The sequence below is a fragment of the Rhinolophus ferrumequinum genome, chromosome 5, assembly GCF_004115265.2.
Source record: "Rhinolophus ferrumequinum isolate MPI-CBG mRhiFer1 chromosome 5, mRhiFer1_v1.p, whole genome shotgun sequence".
NCBI classification, from domain to species: Eukaryota; Metazoa; Chordata; class Mammalia; order Chiroptera; family Rhinolophidae; genus Rhinolophus; species Rhinolophus ferrumequinum.
The window spans coordinates 8,741,178-8,756,578 of record NC_046288.1 but is presented as its reverse complement, the minus strand read 5'-3'; the positions used below and the strand labels follow the sequence as shown (position 1 = coordinate 8,756,578).

Below are 15,401 nucleotides of genomic sequence, written 5' to 3'. Positions count from 1 at the left end.
AAGTAAGGGGGCAGTAATGAGAAATAAAATGTTAGAAAGGGAGTTTGTGGCCTACTCTGGAGGGCCTTCATCATAAGGACATTGTTTAGTCAGGGATCTCCAGAGAAACAGAACCTAAAGGAATGAGATTTATTATACAGAATTGGCTCACATGATTATGGAGGCTAAGAAGTCCCACCATCTGCAAGCTGGAGTCCCAGGAAGCCTGGCAGTGGGGCTTGAAGGCCTGAGAGCTGATGGTGCAGATTCCAATCCAAATTTGAAGGCCTCAGAACCAGGAGGGGTGAGGCCAGGAGATCAGTGTCCCAGCTCAAGTAGTCAGTCAACCAAAGAGTAAATTCAGCCTTCTTCTGCCTTTTTGTTCTATTCAGACCCTCAACTGATGGTATGGTGCTCGCCCACACTGGGGAGGGCCATCTGCTTTGTTCAGATCACCCACTCAAATACAAATTGTCCCCAGAAACACTCTCACAAACACACCCAGAAATAATGCTTAACCAGATAACCTGGGCATCCCACCGCCCACTGAAGTTGACACATCAACTTAACCATCATAGATAGAGAATCCATCTTTTGAGCAGAGAAGAAATATGGTAACAGCTGTGCTTTAGGAATACTGGTCTCCTCACGTCCTCATGTATGGGAATAGCCTCAACTAACAGACTAGATGGGTCTCTACAAATCAGTCCAGGGCATGACTGGGAATAGATGCGAAATACGGAAAGGGATTCATGGAAGAGATACTGTGAAGAAGAACCCAATTGAATTTGGTGAACTTTTGTGATTTTTGAGCCTTGGAGGATAAAAATACCACTGTTAGAAATAGGGAGCATTAAATTCACCTCAGGTAGAATCAATTGGAAAGGATGGCAAGACAGGCATCCACGTGGAAATGCCCAATGGGCAAATGGAAACACCACAGAAGGAAGGAAAGGCTCCGGAGAGAAATTTCAAAGTCATCAGTCTCTTCTGAGGTGATTTTGAAGTTAGAAGTTTGACTTAAATTCCCAAGGGAGAAAACGTGAAGCACTCAAAGACAGCTTTGAGCCCCAAAGTGGGTATCTATTTCAGCTTTTGAGAAAATTTTACCGTTTCCCTTGGACTGATGCTGTCACTCTTCAGTCCAAAGCACTTGGTACATTTCTTGGGTTGACTGTAGTGCTCTTATAAAGACTCTAAATTCATAAGACAGTAATTCTAAATTCGTCAGACTAGAGATTCTGTTCTAGTTACCAGGTCAGAATAAAAGATAATCTAGATTCAAAAGTCTAGTTTTATATAAACAAATATATTCTGAAATGTAAGGTTCTTTTGACTGACCAAGAGTTCAACCAGGTGACATAATTTTTGTTTTGTTTTGGGACAAAAAAAATATCTCAAAGTCTTGTTCTGATGGTAGAATTGTCTGCAATTTTATGTGAGCACATGGTTAGGACGGGCTCCTCTGAAGAAGTGATGCTCAAGCATCACCTGCAGGATTCTGAATTTTGTTCATCGGTAGAATTCTTCAGTAGCTTTCTCAGCATTTGCTTTAAAATAACTATAAAGAAAACTTTCTTTCTCCTTTGTATGATGTGAGCTGTACTTAGATAAGGAAAAATTAGTTCTATTTTTTTTCTTATAGTCAGATATAATCTATACGCATGTCTAAGTGAACCAGAAAAACTGACATATTGTACGGAAAAATGAAAGTAATAGTAAAAGCCCGTGGTTTTCATTTTAAAGTCGTAGAACATTTTACTAAAACAGTGCTATGAATCATGTGATGACATTTAAGGCCTATATACCAGGGATAGAGAGTTGAAATGTTGATATAGTCTCACCCTCAAAAAATAACTGTAGGAAGTAGTATTTTACAATGATTATATGATGAACAAAATCCAGATTTTGGTCCATTTTAAGATTACCCAGCTAATGCCAAATTTAGCAATGGAAAGAATGCTTCTTATGTGTATTTTAAATACAAATTATTATATATAAATAATTGCTGATTTTCTACTTTAGAATTGAAAGTGTGTGTGTGTTTGCTTTTCTAATGTGGATTCTCTCACTTAGTAGCTGTGTAGCCTTAGGTAAGTTACCTACTAAGCTAGGTAAAGCCCCGTCCCTTCATTATGAATATAATAGTGCCTATCCCTTTCTAAGTGCTAAGCAAATGTTAGCCATTATGATGATTATTGTAGGCTAGTAACAACTATTAGCTAGAGTTTATGTTCGTCACATTAGCCAGTGATTTCATCAATATTTGCGAATTCCTTATAACACTGCATGATTTTGTAAATACTAAAATTGCCTAATGGGAGACCTGGTATAATTCTTTTCAGATGTCTTTTTAGATATAGCCCAGATCTATTTTATATAATTTGCATATAAACTTAAAGATGAAATGCAATATGCTGATCAATTATTCAATTGTTTAAGGTCTATTTCAAAATACCACTTTATAATTGCATTTCATAGTAGAACCAGGTGACTGTGTCTTTTCATCTATAGTCTATGCAATTTGCTTTTGTGTAATGTTGTACAAGAAATCATGCTTACCTTCTTCCCTCCTCCCCCACAATTGTTCTTGGAACATATTATGAGGATATAAAGAATCAAATGTGATGGAAAGAGAATTGCCTCTGGGTGGTGAACACATAATGTGATATATAGATGATGTGTTACAGAATTGTACACCTGAAACCTATGTAACCTTGCTGCCAACAATTGTCACCCCAATAAACTTTAATTAAAAAAAAAAGGATATAAACAAATTAAGGTAGGCTATAAGACCATGCCTTGTTGATTTAAATATGCTAATTTAAATTCCTGTGAAATACAAAGAAATCACTTTAGAGAACAAATTATTCCTCTGTGAAATTAAGGTGAAGGGATGGGGCCATTAAATTTTGCAAGCTTTTGGAAGACTCATATTAACATTGCTATGCAGATAATTTGGTTCTTATTTGTAATCTGTGGATTTCCACAAGGTGCTTAATTTTCTGTTGGGAAGTATCACTGGGAAATGACAAATACTAGTACAGAAATTCAACACTTAAACCCTGTTATACTCCAATTAAGTTGGGATAAACTATTTTAGAAAACTTGATGTTCTTAAGATTGCCTTTAGAATAGCAGCCATTTGTAGGATTTTAGGTTTGTTTCAAGGATAGTAGAAGTGTGTTGAAAACAAAACTATTAATCAGTCAACAAATTTGAGTGCCTAATGTGTTATAGGTACTGGGAGATTTAGAGGTTTAAACAAAAAATAGATATAATGCCAGCCCTTCAGAAATTTACATTGGTTTCTGATCTTTAAAGATCACCATGTTGATGTTTGAAGTTTCAAAATACTAGCTAAGGTTAACATTTTATTATTTCGTAAATTCATAGAATTTAAGGATTCTTGAAATGAGGCCAAACATCAATGGCCTTCTAATTAATCTCATGTATGACATTTTCCAGAACAATGGTTTTTTGTTTTTAAATTTTATTAAATTTATTGGCATGACATTTGTTAATAGATTATATAAGTTTTAGGTACAGAGTTCTATAATATATTGTCTGTATATTACATTGTGTGTTCACCATCCAAAGTCAACTCTTCTTCCAGCACCATATATTTGACCCCCTTCACCCTCTTCAACCTCCCCCACCCACCTCCTCTAGAAACTACCATACTGTTGTCTGTCTATGAGTTTTTCTTTCATTAGTTCATTCATTTGTTGCTTTCTGTTTTATATCCTACATACTACATATGAGTGAAATCATATGGTTCTTGACTTTTGCCGTTTTATTTGTTTTGTTTAGCATGATATTCTCAAGATCCATCCATGCTGTTGCAAATGGCAGTATTTCATCTTTTCTTGTGGCTGAATAATATTCCATTGTGTATATGTACCACATCTTCTTTATCTAAGCATCCATCGAAAAACACTTAGGTTGTTTCAATGTCTTGGCCACCGTGAATAATACTGCAATGAACACAGGGGTACATGTATCTTGATGAATAAATGTTTTCAAATTGTTCAGGTAGATACCCAGAAGAGGGATTGCTGGGTCATAAGGTAATCTTATTCTTAATTTTTTTGAGGACCCTCCATACTGCTTTCCATAGTGTCTGTACGAATTTATATTCCTACTAGCAGTGTACGAAGGTTCTCTTTTCTCCACAGCCTCTCCAACATTTGTTATTTCTTGTCTTGCTGATGATAGCTATTAGAGTGTATTAGATACACTCTAACAGGCGTGAGGTGGTATCTAATTGTGGTTTTGATTTGATTTCCCTTATAGTTAGTGATGTTGATCATTTTTCATATTCTGTTGGCCATCAGTAGGTCTTCCTATGAAAAGTGTCTATTCAGGTCCTCTGCCCATTTTTTAATTGGATTGGTTTTTTGTTGTTGTTGTTGAGTTGGATGAGTTCTTTATATATTTTTAATATTGACCTCTTTCCAGAGGTATCATTTGCAAATATGTTTTTCCATCTGAGAGGTCGCTTTTTTGTTTTGTAGATGGTGTTTTTTTGCAGTGCAGAAACTTTTTAATTTGATATAGTCCCACTCATTTATTTTTGCTTTCACTTTGCTTGCCTTTGGGGTCAAATTCATAAAATCCTCTAAGACCAAAGTCCATGTGTTTTCTTCTGTGTATTTTATTGTTTCAGATCTCATATTTAGGTCTTTGATCCATTTTGTGTTAATTTCTGTGTATGGTGCCAAGTAGAAGTCTAGTTTCATTCTTTTACACGTGGCTTTCCAGTTTTCCTAGCAGTATTTATTGAAGAGGCTTTCTTTTCTCCATTGTATGTTTTTGGCTCCTTTGTTGAAAATTATTTGCCCATATGTATGTGGATTTATTTCTGGGCTCTCAATTCTGTTCCACTGGTCTGTATGTCTGTTTTTCTGCCACTACCATACTGTTTTGATTATTGTTGCTTTGTAGTATAATTTGAAGTTGGGGAGTGTGATACCTTTTATTTGTTCTTTTTTCTCAGGATTGCTTTGGCTATTTGGGGTCTTTTGAGATTCCATACAAATTCAAAGCAATGGTTCTTGAAATTCACTGTCTAATGCAAAATTAAAGCAGTTTTTTACTGGTCAGTCATCATCAGTCAGTCACCATAGCTATGAATAAAATCTAGTTCTGGAGAGATGGATCTAAAACTTCTACCTGCCTTGTTTCAAATTCCAGGACCACTTAGGAGCTGAGTATTCTTGAGCAAGTTACTTAACCTGTCAAAACCAGTTTTTTTCTCCTTTGTCAAAAGGAGCCATGTTACCTACATTGTACCAACCACATAACATTGATACAAAAACTAAATGAATTGATGAATATAAAGCATTTGATAAATCTTAGCTTCTGTTGCGTCTAATGATTATTCATTATTTGCTTATTAATTATTTTTGTTTTATTGTAAAAATATTGAAAAAAAACAAGAAGAACGTATTCATAATCCCACTTTCTGTCTTTCAATTTGTTAAAGAAATAGAAGTACACATTCTCCTTCCTTCATTCTTACCTTTCTCCTCTTCCTCCCAACTACCACCCCAATGGAATCACTGTTAATTCCAGTGTATTCTTCCCAACTTTTCCCAGTGCTTATGCAGCAAAGCTGTTTGATATTGAATTCTTAAAGAAGCAATAGATCTAGAAGTTTGCCTGAAGGAGGAATTGTAAGAGCTGTATATGTCCTGACCAGTGAGAGTAATACAGAAGCACAACCAACCAAATAGATGCAAGAAATTCTAGTTGTACATTTAGGCTGTGGGAGAAGAAGAAAGTCCTCTTACTAGTTTTAATTCTGTATCAGGGAAGGAAATAGAGCCTTGTTTTGAGTCTACTACAATGATAAATTTTCAAGGCTAGTTAAATGTGGCAGTGCACATTGTCACTCATCTTATAGAAGCTTTAACACATCTTGCTCTCATGCCCTGTGACTTTGTGCCTCCACTCTCGGCATTAGTATTCTGACTGTTATGCTATCCACCTTTCTTCACCTGACTCACTCTTAGTCATCTTTCAAGACTCACCTCCTCCAGGGCCAAATACCCTGACTGTTTGCTCCCATAGTAGCCTGTACATACCTCTCTCTTTGAAATTACTGTTTGTGTCTCTTTTTCACATTTCTAACCATAACTTCCATAGGGTGGTGACCATATCTTAATCATTTTTGTATTCTTAGCACCTAACAAAGTAACTGGCATAAATTAAGATCAATATATGTTTATTGACCTGAACTAGCTACCTATTGGGGAAATTGGCTGTCTTTTTCTGTTTTTGTTTTTGTTTTTTTAAAATCCTGGCATGTGCACCAAATGGGGAAAAAATGAAGTTAATTCAATTGTAAAATTGGCTACATTGAATTTTGTTCCAATGTAGAATAAACTTGTCCTTCAGAGGAATCTTACTTCTTATGTTTGAAAGAAAAATAAAATCTTTAACCCTAATACTCAAGGTTGTCTTCTCTTCCTACCTTTACAAATTCTTAGCTAATTTCCTCATAGCTTTCTTTATAGAAAAAGTAAAGGCCATTAAGTGTGAATTATGTAACTCAAATTCCTTTTTACATCATCTTCACCTACTTTCTTCTGACCTTAGATAAAGAGGTAACCCCCTTTATTGTAATTTAGTTCTTTCATCTGTGTGCTGAATTCCATTCCTTATTGTTTCTCCATTGCCTCAACCAACACTCTCTCCCCATTCTATCCTCTGTCTTCTGCCTTACCTTTGCCGTAGGCTTTTTCCCTGCATCCTGTGTGCACACCCAATTAGCTCATCCTCTGTCTGTCTTACCTCTCCTTGAAGTGGCTGCTTTCACCCTTTATTCTTTTCCTAGCTATACTTCATGAAATACTCTGCTTCTTCAACTTCCAATCATTCTCTGATTCACTGAAGGACTCACTTTCTTCTTCATACTCCCCATCAACAATTTCATGCTTCTTAGCTTTCTCCATGATCAGCAGATATCCTAATAACCAAATACCATAGGCATGACCCCTTTGTGACTTTTTTTTTTAATGATTACTCCCTTTTTGAAATTTTCTTCTCCTTTGATTTCTCTGACGTCACTTCCTAGGGTCTTCTTCCACTTCTCTCTCATTTTGAAGTCTCTTTTCCTAAGGGATTTCATATCCTGACCTGGTTTCAGCTGCCCTCTGTGTACCTAGGACTTCCAAATTTATGTATGTATTCAGAAGATTAAGATCACAATCCTCAAATTACTGTATGTTTTCAATTACATATCCCACTTCAAATAAAGACTTTCCAAACTGAATTTATTATCTCCTTTGTGATGTAACTGGTTGCTCCTAAACTCTGAGACATGGTAAAAGGATCATTCATTGTTCCATCATACAAGTTAGAAACCATAGCGTCATCCTTTACACGTAGTACATCAAAAAACTTGGTTGTCTCTATCTCTAGTACTCAAATATGTCTTGATTTAATTTTCTTCTATCCATCCCTGCTGCTACTGCCTTCATTCTCACCATCTTTATCCCTGCCTTGAATTATTTTAATAACTTTCCATTAGTTTCATGGCCAGTCCTGCTCCTAATTAGCCTGCCACCCAACAATCCATCCATTACTCTGGTGCAGGAGAAGGAGTAAAATCACATCCTTCTTCTTGTGAACCTTTAGTAACTTCCCATTTTCTATGGAATGAAATTCCTACTCTGAGGTATGGCATGTAAGCTTGAACCTTCAAAATCTGACCTTTGCCTACCTTTTTGATCTTCTCCATTACTTTCCTCCATGGCAGAGTGAACTGGTATGCACAAACACTAGGGAAAAGTTTGGTAGACAAAAATAAAGTACTTGATTGGCTTTTCTCTGAACTGATAAACTCTAGGTAATCAAGAATTTCCTTTAGTTGGATTCAACCTGGTGCATTAGGTATTTTGGGAGAATATGTCCTAAAAATGTACTTCTTAGCCCTATAAACTAAATTTCTTGAAATACCTGATACAATCCTATATAACCGAAATTATACAAGTTTGGGCCTAAGGTGACATTTCTATTTAATGTGATGCATTAATTTTTTCCTATATAGGTCATGTAACTTAGGATATAACTATTTCCTAGGCTTCCTTGACAATTTAAATATTTAGCCCCATAATTATAATAGAAAACATATCTTTGCTTTTGAAGTGTATTTTTGTGACAAATACCAGTTGTTTATAGATATTTTGGAGGCAGCAGGGGAAGGAGACAGACTTTCTGAACATTTGTTGGCAGTATTGTATATGAAATGCTGCCTAGTTAGCTGATAGGATGTTCTGTGATACAAATATCCTCATTCTACTCTAAGGAGAATACTTTATGGAACATAATTCATGCAGTTGGCATCAAAAGGCATGAGAAGTTTGACAGAAAATTTAACATAAAGCATAGTATTTAAGGCAAGTCAGCCTCAAATGACGTATCTTTCCTTTAAAAGAATTTGAAAATATAGAATGGGAAAACTATATTTTTGAAAAGGGATAAAATTTGCCATTTTCCTTCCCAGGAATCAGTTGCAACAGACTGGGGACCTTTTTAACCAGTATTTTCATTAAACTATAATTAGAGGTATTAATGTGGTGGTATAATGGTTTTTTTCAATGTTGTGTCTGGGTATGTATTTCATTTCTGTTGTGTTTTCTTTAATTATCCATCCTGTCTGCTACATGGGAAGCTCTCTGAGAGCAGACGATGTATCTAGAACACTTCCAGATCCCTGACACCTGAGCACAGGAATTGCTTCAGATGTGAACAAACCCATAAAATGTTCATTTTAATTTTGTTCCAGAATTACACTCAACCAGCGTGTTTCTTAAATCTCGCAGGAAGAAAAGAGCTGAAAAATATGTTTTAGCACCTTAGTAACTGAATTTTTAGGTAAAGCAAGTTGCATTTTACAATTTTCTGGCTTCTCTTTTAGCACTTAATGGATTAAAATTCACTTTTTTTTTTTTTTTTTTTTTTTTTTTTTTTTTTTTTTTTAAGAAGGACGCAGCTCACAGTGGCCCATAAGGGGATCGAACCTGCAACCTTGGTGCTACCAGCGCCCTGCTCTAAAAATTCACCTTACTACTTTAAACATGCTTTAAATTATACAAAAAAAAACCTAAACAAACAAAAAAAAAACACAAAAAAACTATTGTATGTGTTTTTGACTTGATATTCTCCTTAAACTTTTTTTTCCCCCCAATATTAGGAAAGAGAAAAAATATATTGACTGCTGCTGGAAAGATGTTACTGTTGGGGACTTTATTCGTCTTTCCTGTAACGAGGTCATTCCTGCAGATATGGTCTTACTGTTTTCCACTGATCCAGATGGAATCTGTCATATTGAGACTTCTGGTCTTGACGGAGAGAGCAATTTAAAACAGAGGCAGGTGGTTCGGGGATATGCAGAGCAGGTAAACAACGTGTTCTCACCTGGTGACATTAACATTTTCTTTTCAGAACATGACTGAGCTTATTTTTGCATGTACAGATAAAAAGATTTTCAAATTCTTTTTTTTACCATTACAAAATAGAATCCCAGAAGGTTTAATTCAGCTCCAGATAATCCGTGGACATGTGCTATATTTTATAGATAACAGGATATAATGACTTGGAGTTCAGACATTTCAGTCTGGCAATCATAGTTTTTGGAACTGAATTAAAGGAACCTAACAATTATTTGGCAATTTAGAAAATTATTTTGTAGTGATAGAAATAATCACCTTCTAATTTATCTTTCTTAAGCTTAGATTTTATATGTTATTGAAGCTGGAGACATAAATTGGTCATTGTTCCTAAAATCTGTTATTACTTATATACAAAGATGTTTTAAGGCTTCTGTAGTTTCCTCATGCTACAGAGTTCCTAGACCCTTTACCACGCTGTGATAAGGGAAACAAAAACTTTGAAGTTATGTCAATTAACATGAGTTTGAATGAATTCCAGCTGTGCCATTTAATTACTGCTGTGACTTTGGGCAAGTTACTTACATACTTCATGCTTCAGTTTCCTTATCTGAGAATGGCAGTGATGATGTCTCCATCATAGCATTGCTGTGAGACTCAAATAACATATGGAAAAGCATCATACATAATGCCTAAATATTAGTTTCCCTTCCCTTTTTCTGGAAACACTTGAGATTGAGTATTTTAAAATGTAATGGTCTTCTTTTAACTGAATTACTATTAAGTAGGATTTGTAAGTTGAAGGATCAACTTATACTTGCAAACCAAAAAATGTTTTAGCCAAAGAATACCCTTATCTTTAGTAAATTTCATCACTTGATGTCACATTGGGCCCATCGTTCTACCTATGTATTTCATTTGGATCCTCTGTGATTGATATGCTTCTGAGCTCATTGTCATTGTTACTTTTGTAAGCATTCCTGTATCTTAAACATTGCCAAAATTCTTGTACAACTTAGATTCTGTTATATATGCCACTAAATACCTACTTTGAGGGTGATGCCAGTTAATTCATTAGCAGACTTTGGATTCAATTAAGGGTGTGTGTTCTGTTATTCCATGACCTTGATTGTAATCCTGGCTCTAAATACCTTCTTGTTTTGAGACCTTTAGCAAATTACTGTGTCTGTCTTTCTTCATCTGTTAATTATTCCTAATTACAATACCACATGGATCTGGGAAGAAGAAATTTATTATTATATTTAAACCATATAATATAGATTCTAGTACTAGATCAAAAGAACTCAAAAACAGTATTAGCAAATTCGATCATATGATCATAACTCACATTTTCCATGTTTGCTCTGAAATAGATATTATTTTATAAGCTATATCAATGGCATTTCTTTTATTAGCCAAAAAGCCATATTTTCAGAAAAGGAAATGATAGTGTTGACGTGACTTGTTCTTAGTGAGTCCATGCCTGATTATTTGCTCATTAATTTCATAGAACATTCTAAAATTATTGTTTGATCCACTAGAGAATTTTGTAAGGTACTGATGTCCAGCTTATTTTTCAACTTTTTAAAATAAGATTTGCTGGGATCCAATGCATATGTGCTCAGAGTGTTCACATATACATTTACTCTCAGAAACTGTCTAATGGTTAAAGGAAAACAACAAAGTGTTTTCAGGCTTTCAGTGCCTTCTAGATAAGAGCATTTGCTATATGAGTAGATGCTCTCTCCTGCAGAGTTCTGCACGGATTCCAGCACATGATTCAGACATTTCTATCACCTGCTGATGTTTATTAACACTCTAGGACCATTCTGATCCCATTTACTTTTTCATAATTATGCCTATACTTTCCTTCATTTAGGCAATTTGTGACATAAACCTTGCAGCAAAAATGCCTTAGTTTTACTTTAAAAATTAATGAAAGGATAAACACTTAAATCTTAAGGGTTTAACCTCAAATTCTTTTTGTTTTGTGATTTTAAAATATATGTATCTATACATATATATTTTTAGGACTCTGAAGTAGATCCCGAGAAATTCTCCAGTAGGATAGAATGTGAAAGTCCAAACAATGACCTGAACAGATTCCGAGGCTTCCTGTAAGTGACACATGACTTACCTTTGTGGGTGTGAGAGGACTTGTGTGTTGCAACTATACATACCTTGATAAAACTTTTATCTATTTATATCCAAGTTAAATCACTAATGGCCGTATGTTTAACTACGTTAATAATTTGGTTAATATTTATCTGTGTATTTTTAAAATAACAAATCATCTTGTTCTTAACCTAATCCTAGAATCTTTCAGTGGTGTAAGAATGTCTTACATGAGCTCCATATTAAGTCCAAGACATGTTAGTTGTTTGGAAGGAGGTGTTTGGACAGAATTGACAGGTTAAGTGACATGATAGGACATGCAGAATTACAATAGCAAGTAGATAATTCTGGTTGGCAAAAGTTAGCCTTGATTTGGAAACACGTCTAAGAAGAAGTATGGGAAGCCATGACAGGGTTCATTCTGGAGGTTTCCTGTGGCATCCACATCCTTTTGCAAGAACAGCTAGAATTTGGTGTCTAATTTTAGACCTGGCTTAAATTTTAGACTTGCCACTTACGTTTTGTATGCCTCGAACCAAGTTATTTACTCTTTTTGATCCTTAGTTTTCCTTAGTTTTGAGAGGAGACAATAAGACATTCTTCATATTGGTGATTTTTGTGAGAAAATGGTAAAGTTCCCAACTCATTTTTGGAGACCAGAATTATCCTGATAGTATTAGGTTGGTGCAAAAGTAATTGCAGTTTTTGCAATTATTTTTTAACTTTTTAAACCACAATAACAATTGCAACAACCTGATTCCAAAAGCATACAAAGACATTTAAGGAAAGATAAATGTCCCTCATGTACATAAATGCAAAAATTCTACACAAAATGATAGCAAAATGCAGCCAACAATATGTAAAAGGATAATACATCATGACCTAGTGGGACTTATTCAAAAAATACAAGATTGGTTTAACATTAGAAAAACAGTGTAATTTACCATATTAATACCATATTAACAAACCACAATTAACTGATTAAAAAGGAAAAACCAAGTGATCATTTTAGAGATGTAGAAAAAGTATTTGATTAAACCTATCTTGTATTCTTGGAAACTAGAACTAGATAACTCATCCTGATTAAGCGCATTTATGAAAAACCTATGGATAGCATCATACTTAATGGTAACAGATTAAGTGCTTTTCCCCTAAGATCAGGAACAAGACATAGATAGTCACTCTCACCATTTCTATTCAAGATTGTACTGGAGACTCTAGCTAGTGTAGTCGTAGTCGGGTAAGAAAAGGAAATAAAAAACATTCATAAAGAAAAAAGTAAAATTATCTTTTATTCATAGATGGTGTGATGGTCTATAAAAAAGCTACAAGAAGTAATAAGCGAGTTTAGCAATGTTGTAGGAAAGATCAGTATACAAAAATCAATTATGTTTCATATACTAGCAATGAGCAATCAGATATTGAAATTTTTAAAAATATAATTTATAATACCATCAGAAAAAATTAAATACTTAAGGATAAGTCTGACAAAGATGTGAAAGACCTCAACTCTGTAAACGCTGAACACTGTTTAGGGAAACTAAAGACCTGAATAAAAGAAGAGCTGTATGTTCTTCATAAATTGACTCAATATTGATATGATGTCAGTTTTTCCCCAAATTAATCTGCAGGTCCAGTGTCATCCCAAACAAATTCCCAGCAAGGTTTTTTCTTTTTATTTTTAGAAATTGACAAGTTTATTCTAAAAATATATGTGGCGATGCAAAGGACCTAAATTAACTAAAACAACATTGAAAAACAAGAACAAAGTTGGAGGGTTAACACCACCTGATTTCAAGATTTATTATAAAGGTACAATAATCAAGCCAATGTCGTTTTGGCATTAAGCTTGACCAATAGATCAATGAAAAAGATTATGGAGTCCAGAAATTGACCCACACATTTTTGGACAACTGGTTTTTGACAAAGATGCAAAGGTAATTTAGTGGAGAAAGATTAGTCTTTTTAATAAATGATGCCGCAGCAACTGGATATCTATATTCAAAAAATGAACTTCAGTCTAGACCTCTCACCATTTTTAAAAAATTAGCTAAAAATGGATCCTATATATAAATGTAAACTTAGTTGTAAAATTATAAAATTCCTGGAAGAAAATAGAGGTGCAATCTTTGGTACCTTGTGTTAGATAAATATTCTTAGATACAGCACTAAAATCACAATTCATATGTGGACAAAAAATAAGTAAATAAAAGAATTTTATCAAAATTAAAAACTTTTCCTCTTCTAATGATAGTTAAGTAAATGGAAACATAAGTCACAGACTAGAAGAAAATATTTTCAGTGCATGTATCTGATACAGGATTTACATCTCAATGCTCAGTAATAAGAAAACAAACAACACAATTTTGTAAATGGTCAAAAAATTTGAACAGACACTTCACCGAAGAAGCTATATTGATGACAAGTATTTGTGTGAAAAGATACAGGTTCGATCTACAGAAGCTCCAGTGCTAAAATTAAAAAGATTGACTATATACCAAGGGTTGGTGAGGACATAGAAGAACTGAAACACTCACATACTGCTTATAGGAATATAAAACGGTACAGTCATTTTGGAAAACAGTTCGGAAATTTCCTAAAATGTTAAACATGCGCCCATCATATGATCTGGCCATTCTACTCGTAAACATTTACCCAACAGAAAGGAACACATATAATAACCTGTATATAAATGCTCATAGCAGCTTTATTTGTAGTAGCCCCAAACTGGAAACAACCCAAATGTCCATCAACAGGTAAGTGGATAAACAAATTGTGATATGTCAATACAGTGGAATACTACTCAGCACATTGTAGTGATACATGCAACAACATGAATATATCTCAAAACAATTATGTGAAATGAAAAACCAGGTAAAAAGAATTATGCTATATGATCTGATTTATAGAATCTAAGGAAAACAAAAAGTAATTTACAGTGATAGGAAGCAGATTAGTAGTTGCCTGGGATGGAGAGGGTTGGAAGGATGGATTATAGAAGGGCATGAGGATATAATTTCACTTATGTGGAATCTAAAGAACAATGTAAGTGAAAAAAAAAAACCAGAAACAAGCTCAGATACAGAGAACATTTTGATGGTTGCCAGATAGGAGGGGGGTTGAAGGGCTGAGTGACGAAGGTGAAGGGATTGAGAAGTATAAATTGGTAGTTACAAAATAGTCATGGGGATGTAAAGTACAACATAAGGAATATAGTCAATAATATTGTAATGACTATGCATGGTGTCAGGTGGGTACTAGACTAATAGGGGGGGATCAGTTTGTAAATTATATAAATGTCTAACCACTCTGCTGTATAATATAATATATAATATAATATAATATAATATAATATAATATAATATTATTGAATGTATTATATTCAATAATATAAAATAATATTGAATGTCAGCTGTAATTGAAAAATTTTAAAAAGAAGATGAGTAAGGCATTTAAAAAAGGGTATGAGGAAACTTTTGGGAGTGATGGATATGTTTGTTTTCCTGACTGTGGTGATGGTTTCACAGGGGAAACCAAATTTTACACTTTAAATATGTGCAGTTGATTCTTGTTAGTTTTTCCTCAATAAAGTTGTTTAAAATTTTAAAAAGAGTAATAGTTATGGAGGGAAGTATAGAATATAGTGGTAACATCGTTAAGTAGCCTCTGGTACACACAGATGGTGGGGCAGTGTTGGGGAACTATGCAATGGAAAAGAGAGAGCGCTTGGTTCATGTAAGGAGGTAACGCCAGAATCAAAGCTTCGAGAATAAGAAGATGCCAGGCAGGCAACGAAGTGCAAAACATGGCTGACATTCCAGGTTGAGGGAGCGACATAGTCAGTGCCATAGAGGCCTGAGACCATAGTGCATTTGTAGACTTAGGAGTGGGTAGGTATGTTTGGAGAGT

The 15,401-nt window shown here is 34.5% G+C and overlaps 1 protein-coding gene across 4 annotated transcripts in view; it reads left to right on the top strand.

Annotated features, from left to right (window-relative positions):
* Window positions 1–15,401, top strand: part of ATP10D (ATPase phospholipid transporting 10D (putative)) — a 99,503-nt gene that overhangs the window by 33,971 nt on the left and 50,131 nt on the right. For 3 of the 4 annotated variants that reach the window (XM_033106591.1, XM_033106592.1, XM_033106593.1), the window contains exons 4-5: window positions 9,182–9,386; window positions 11,409–11,494. The exons of the other annotated variant lie outside the window; for it this stretch is intronic. In XM_033106591.1, the coding sequence (XP_032962482.1) occupies window positions 9,182–9,386; window positions 11,409–11,494 (291 nt within the window). The remainder of the gene's footprint in view (window positions 1–9,181; window positions 9,387–11,408; window positions 11,495–15,401) is intronic. 4 annotated transcript variants of the gene reach the window in all.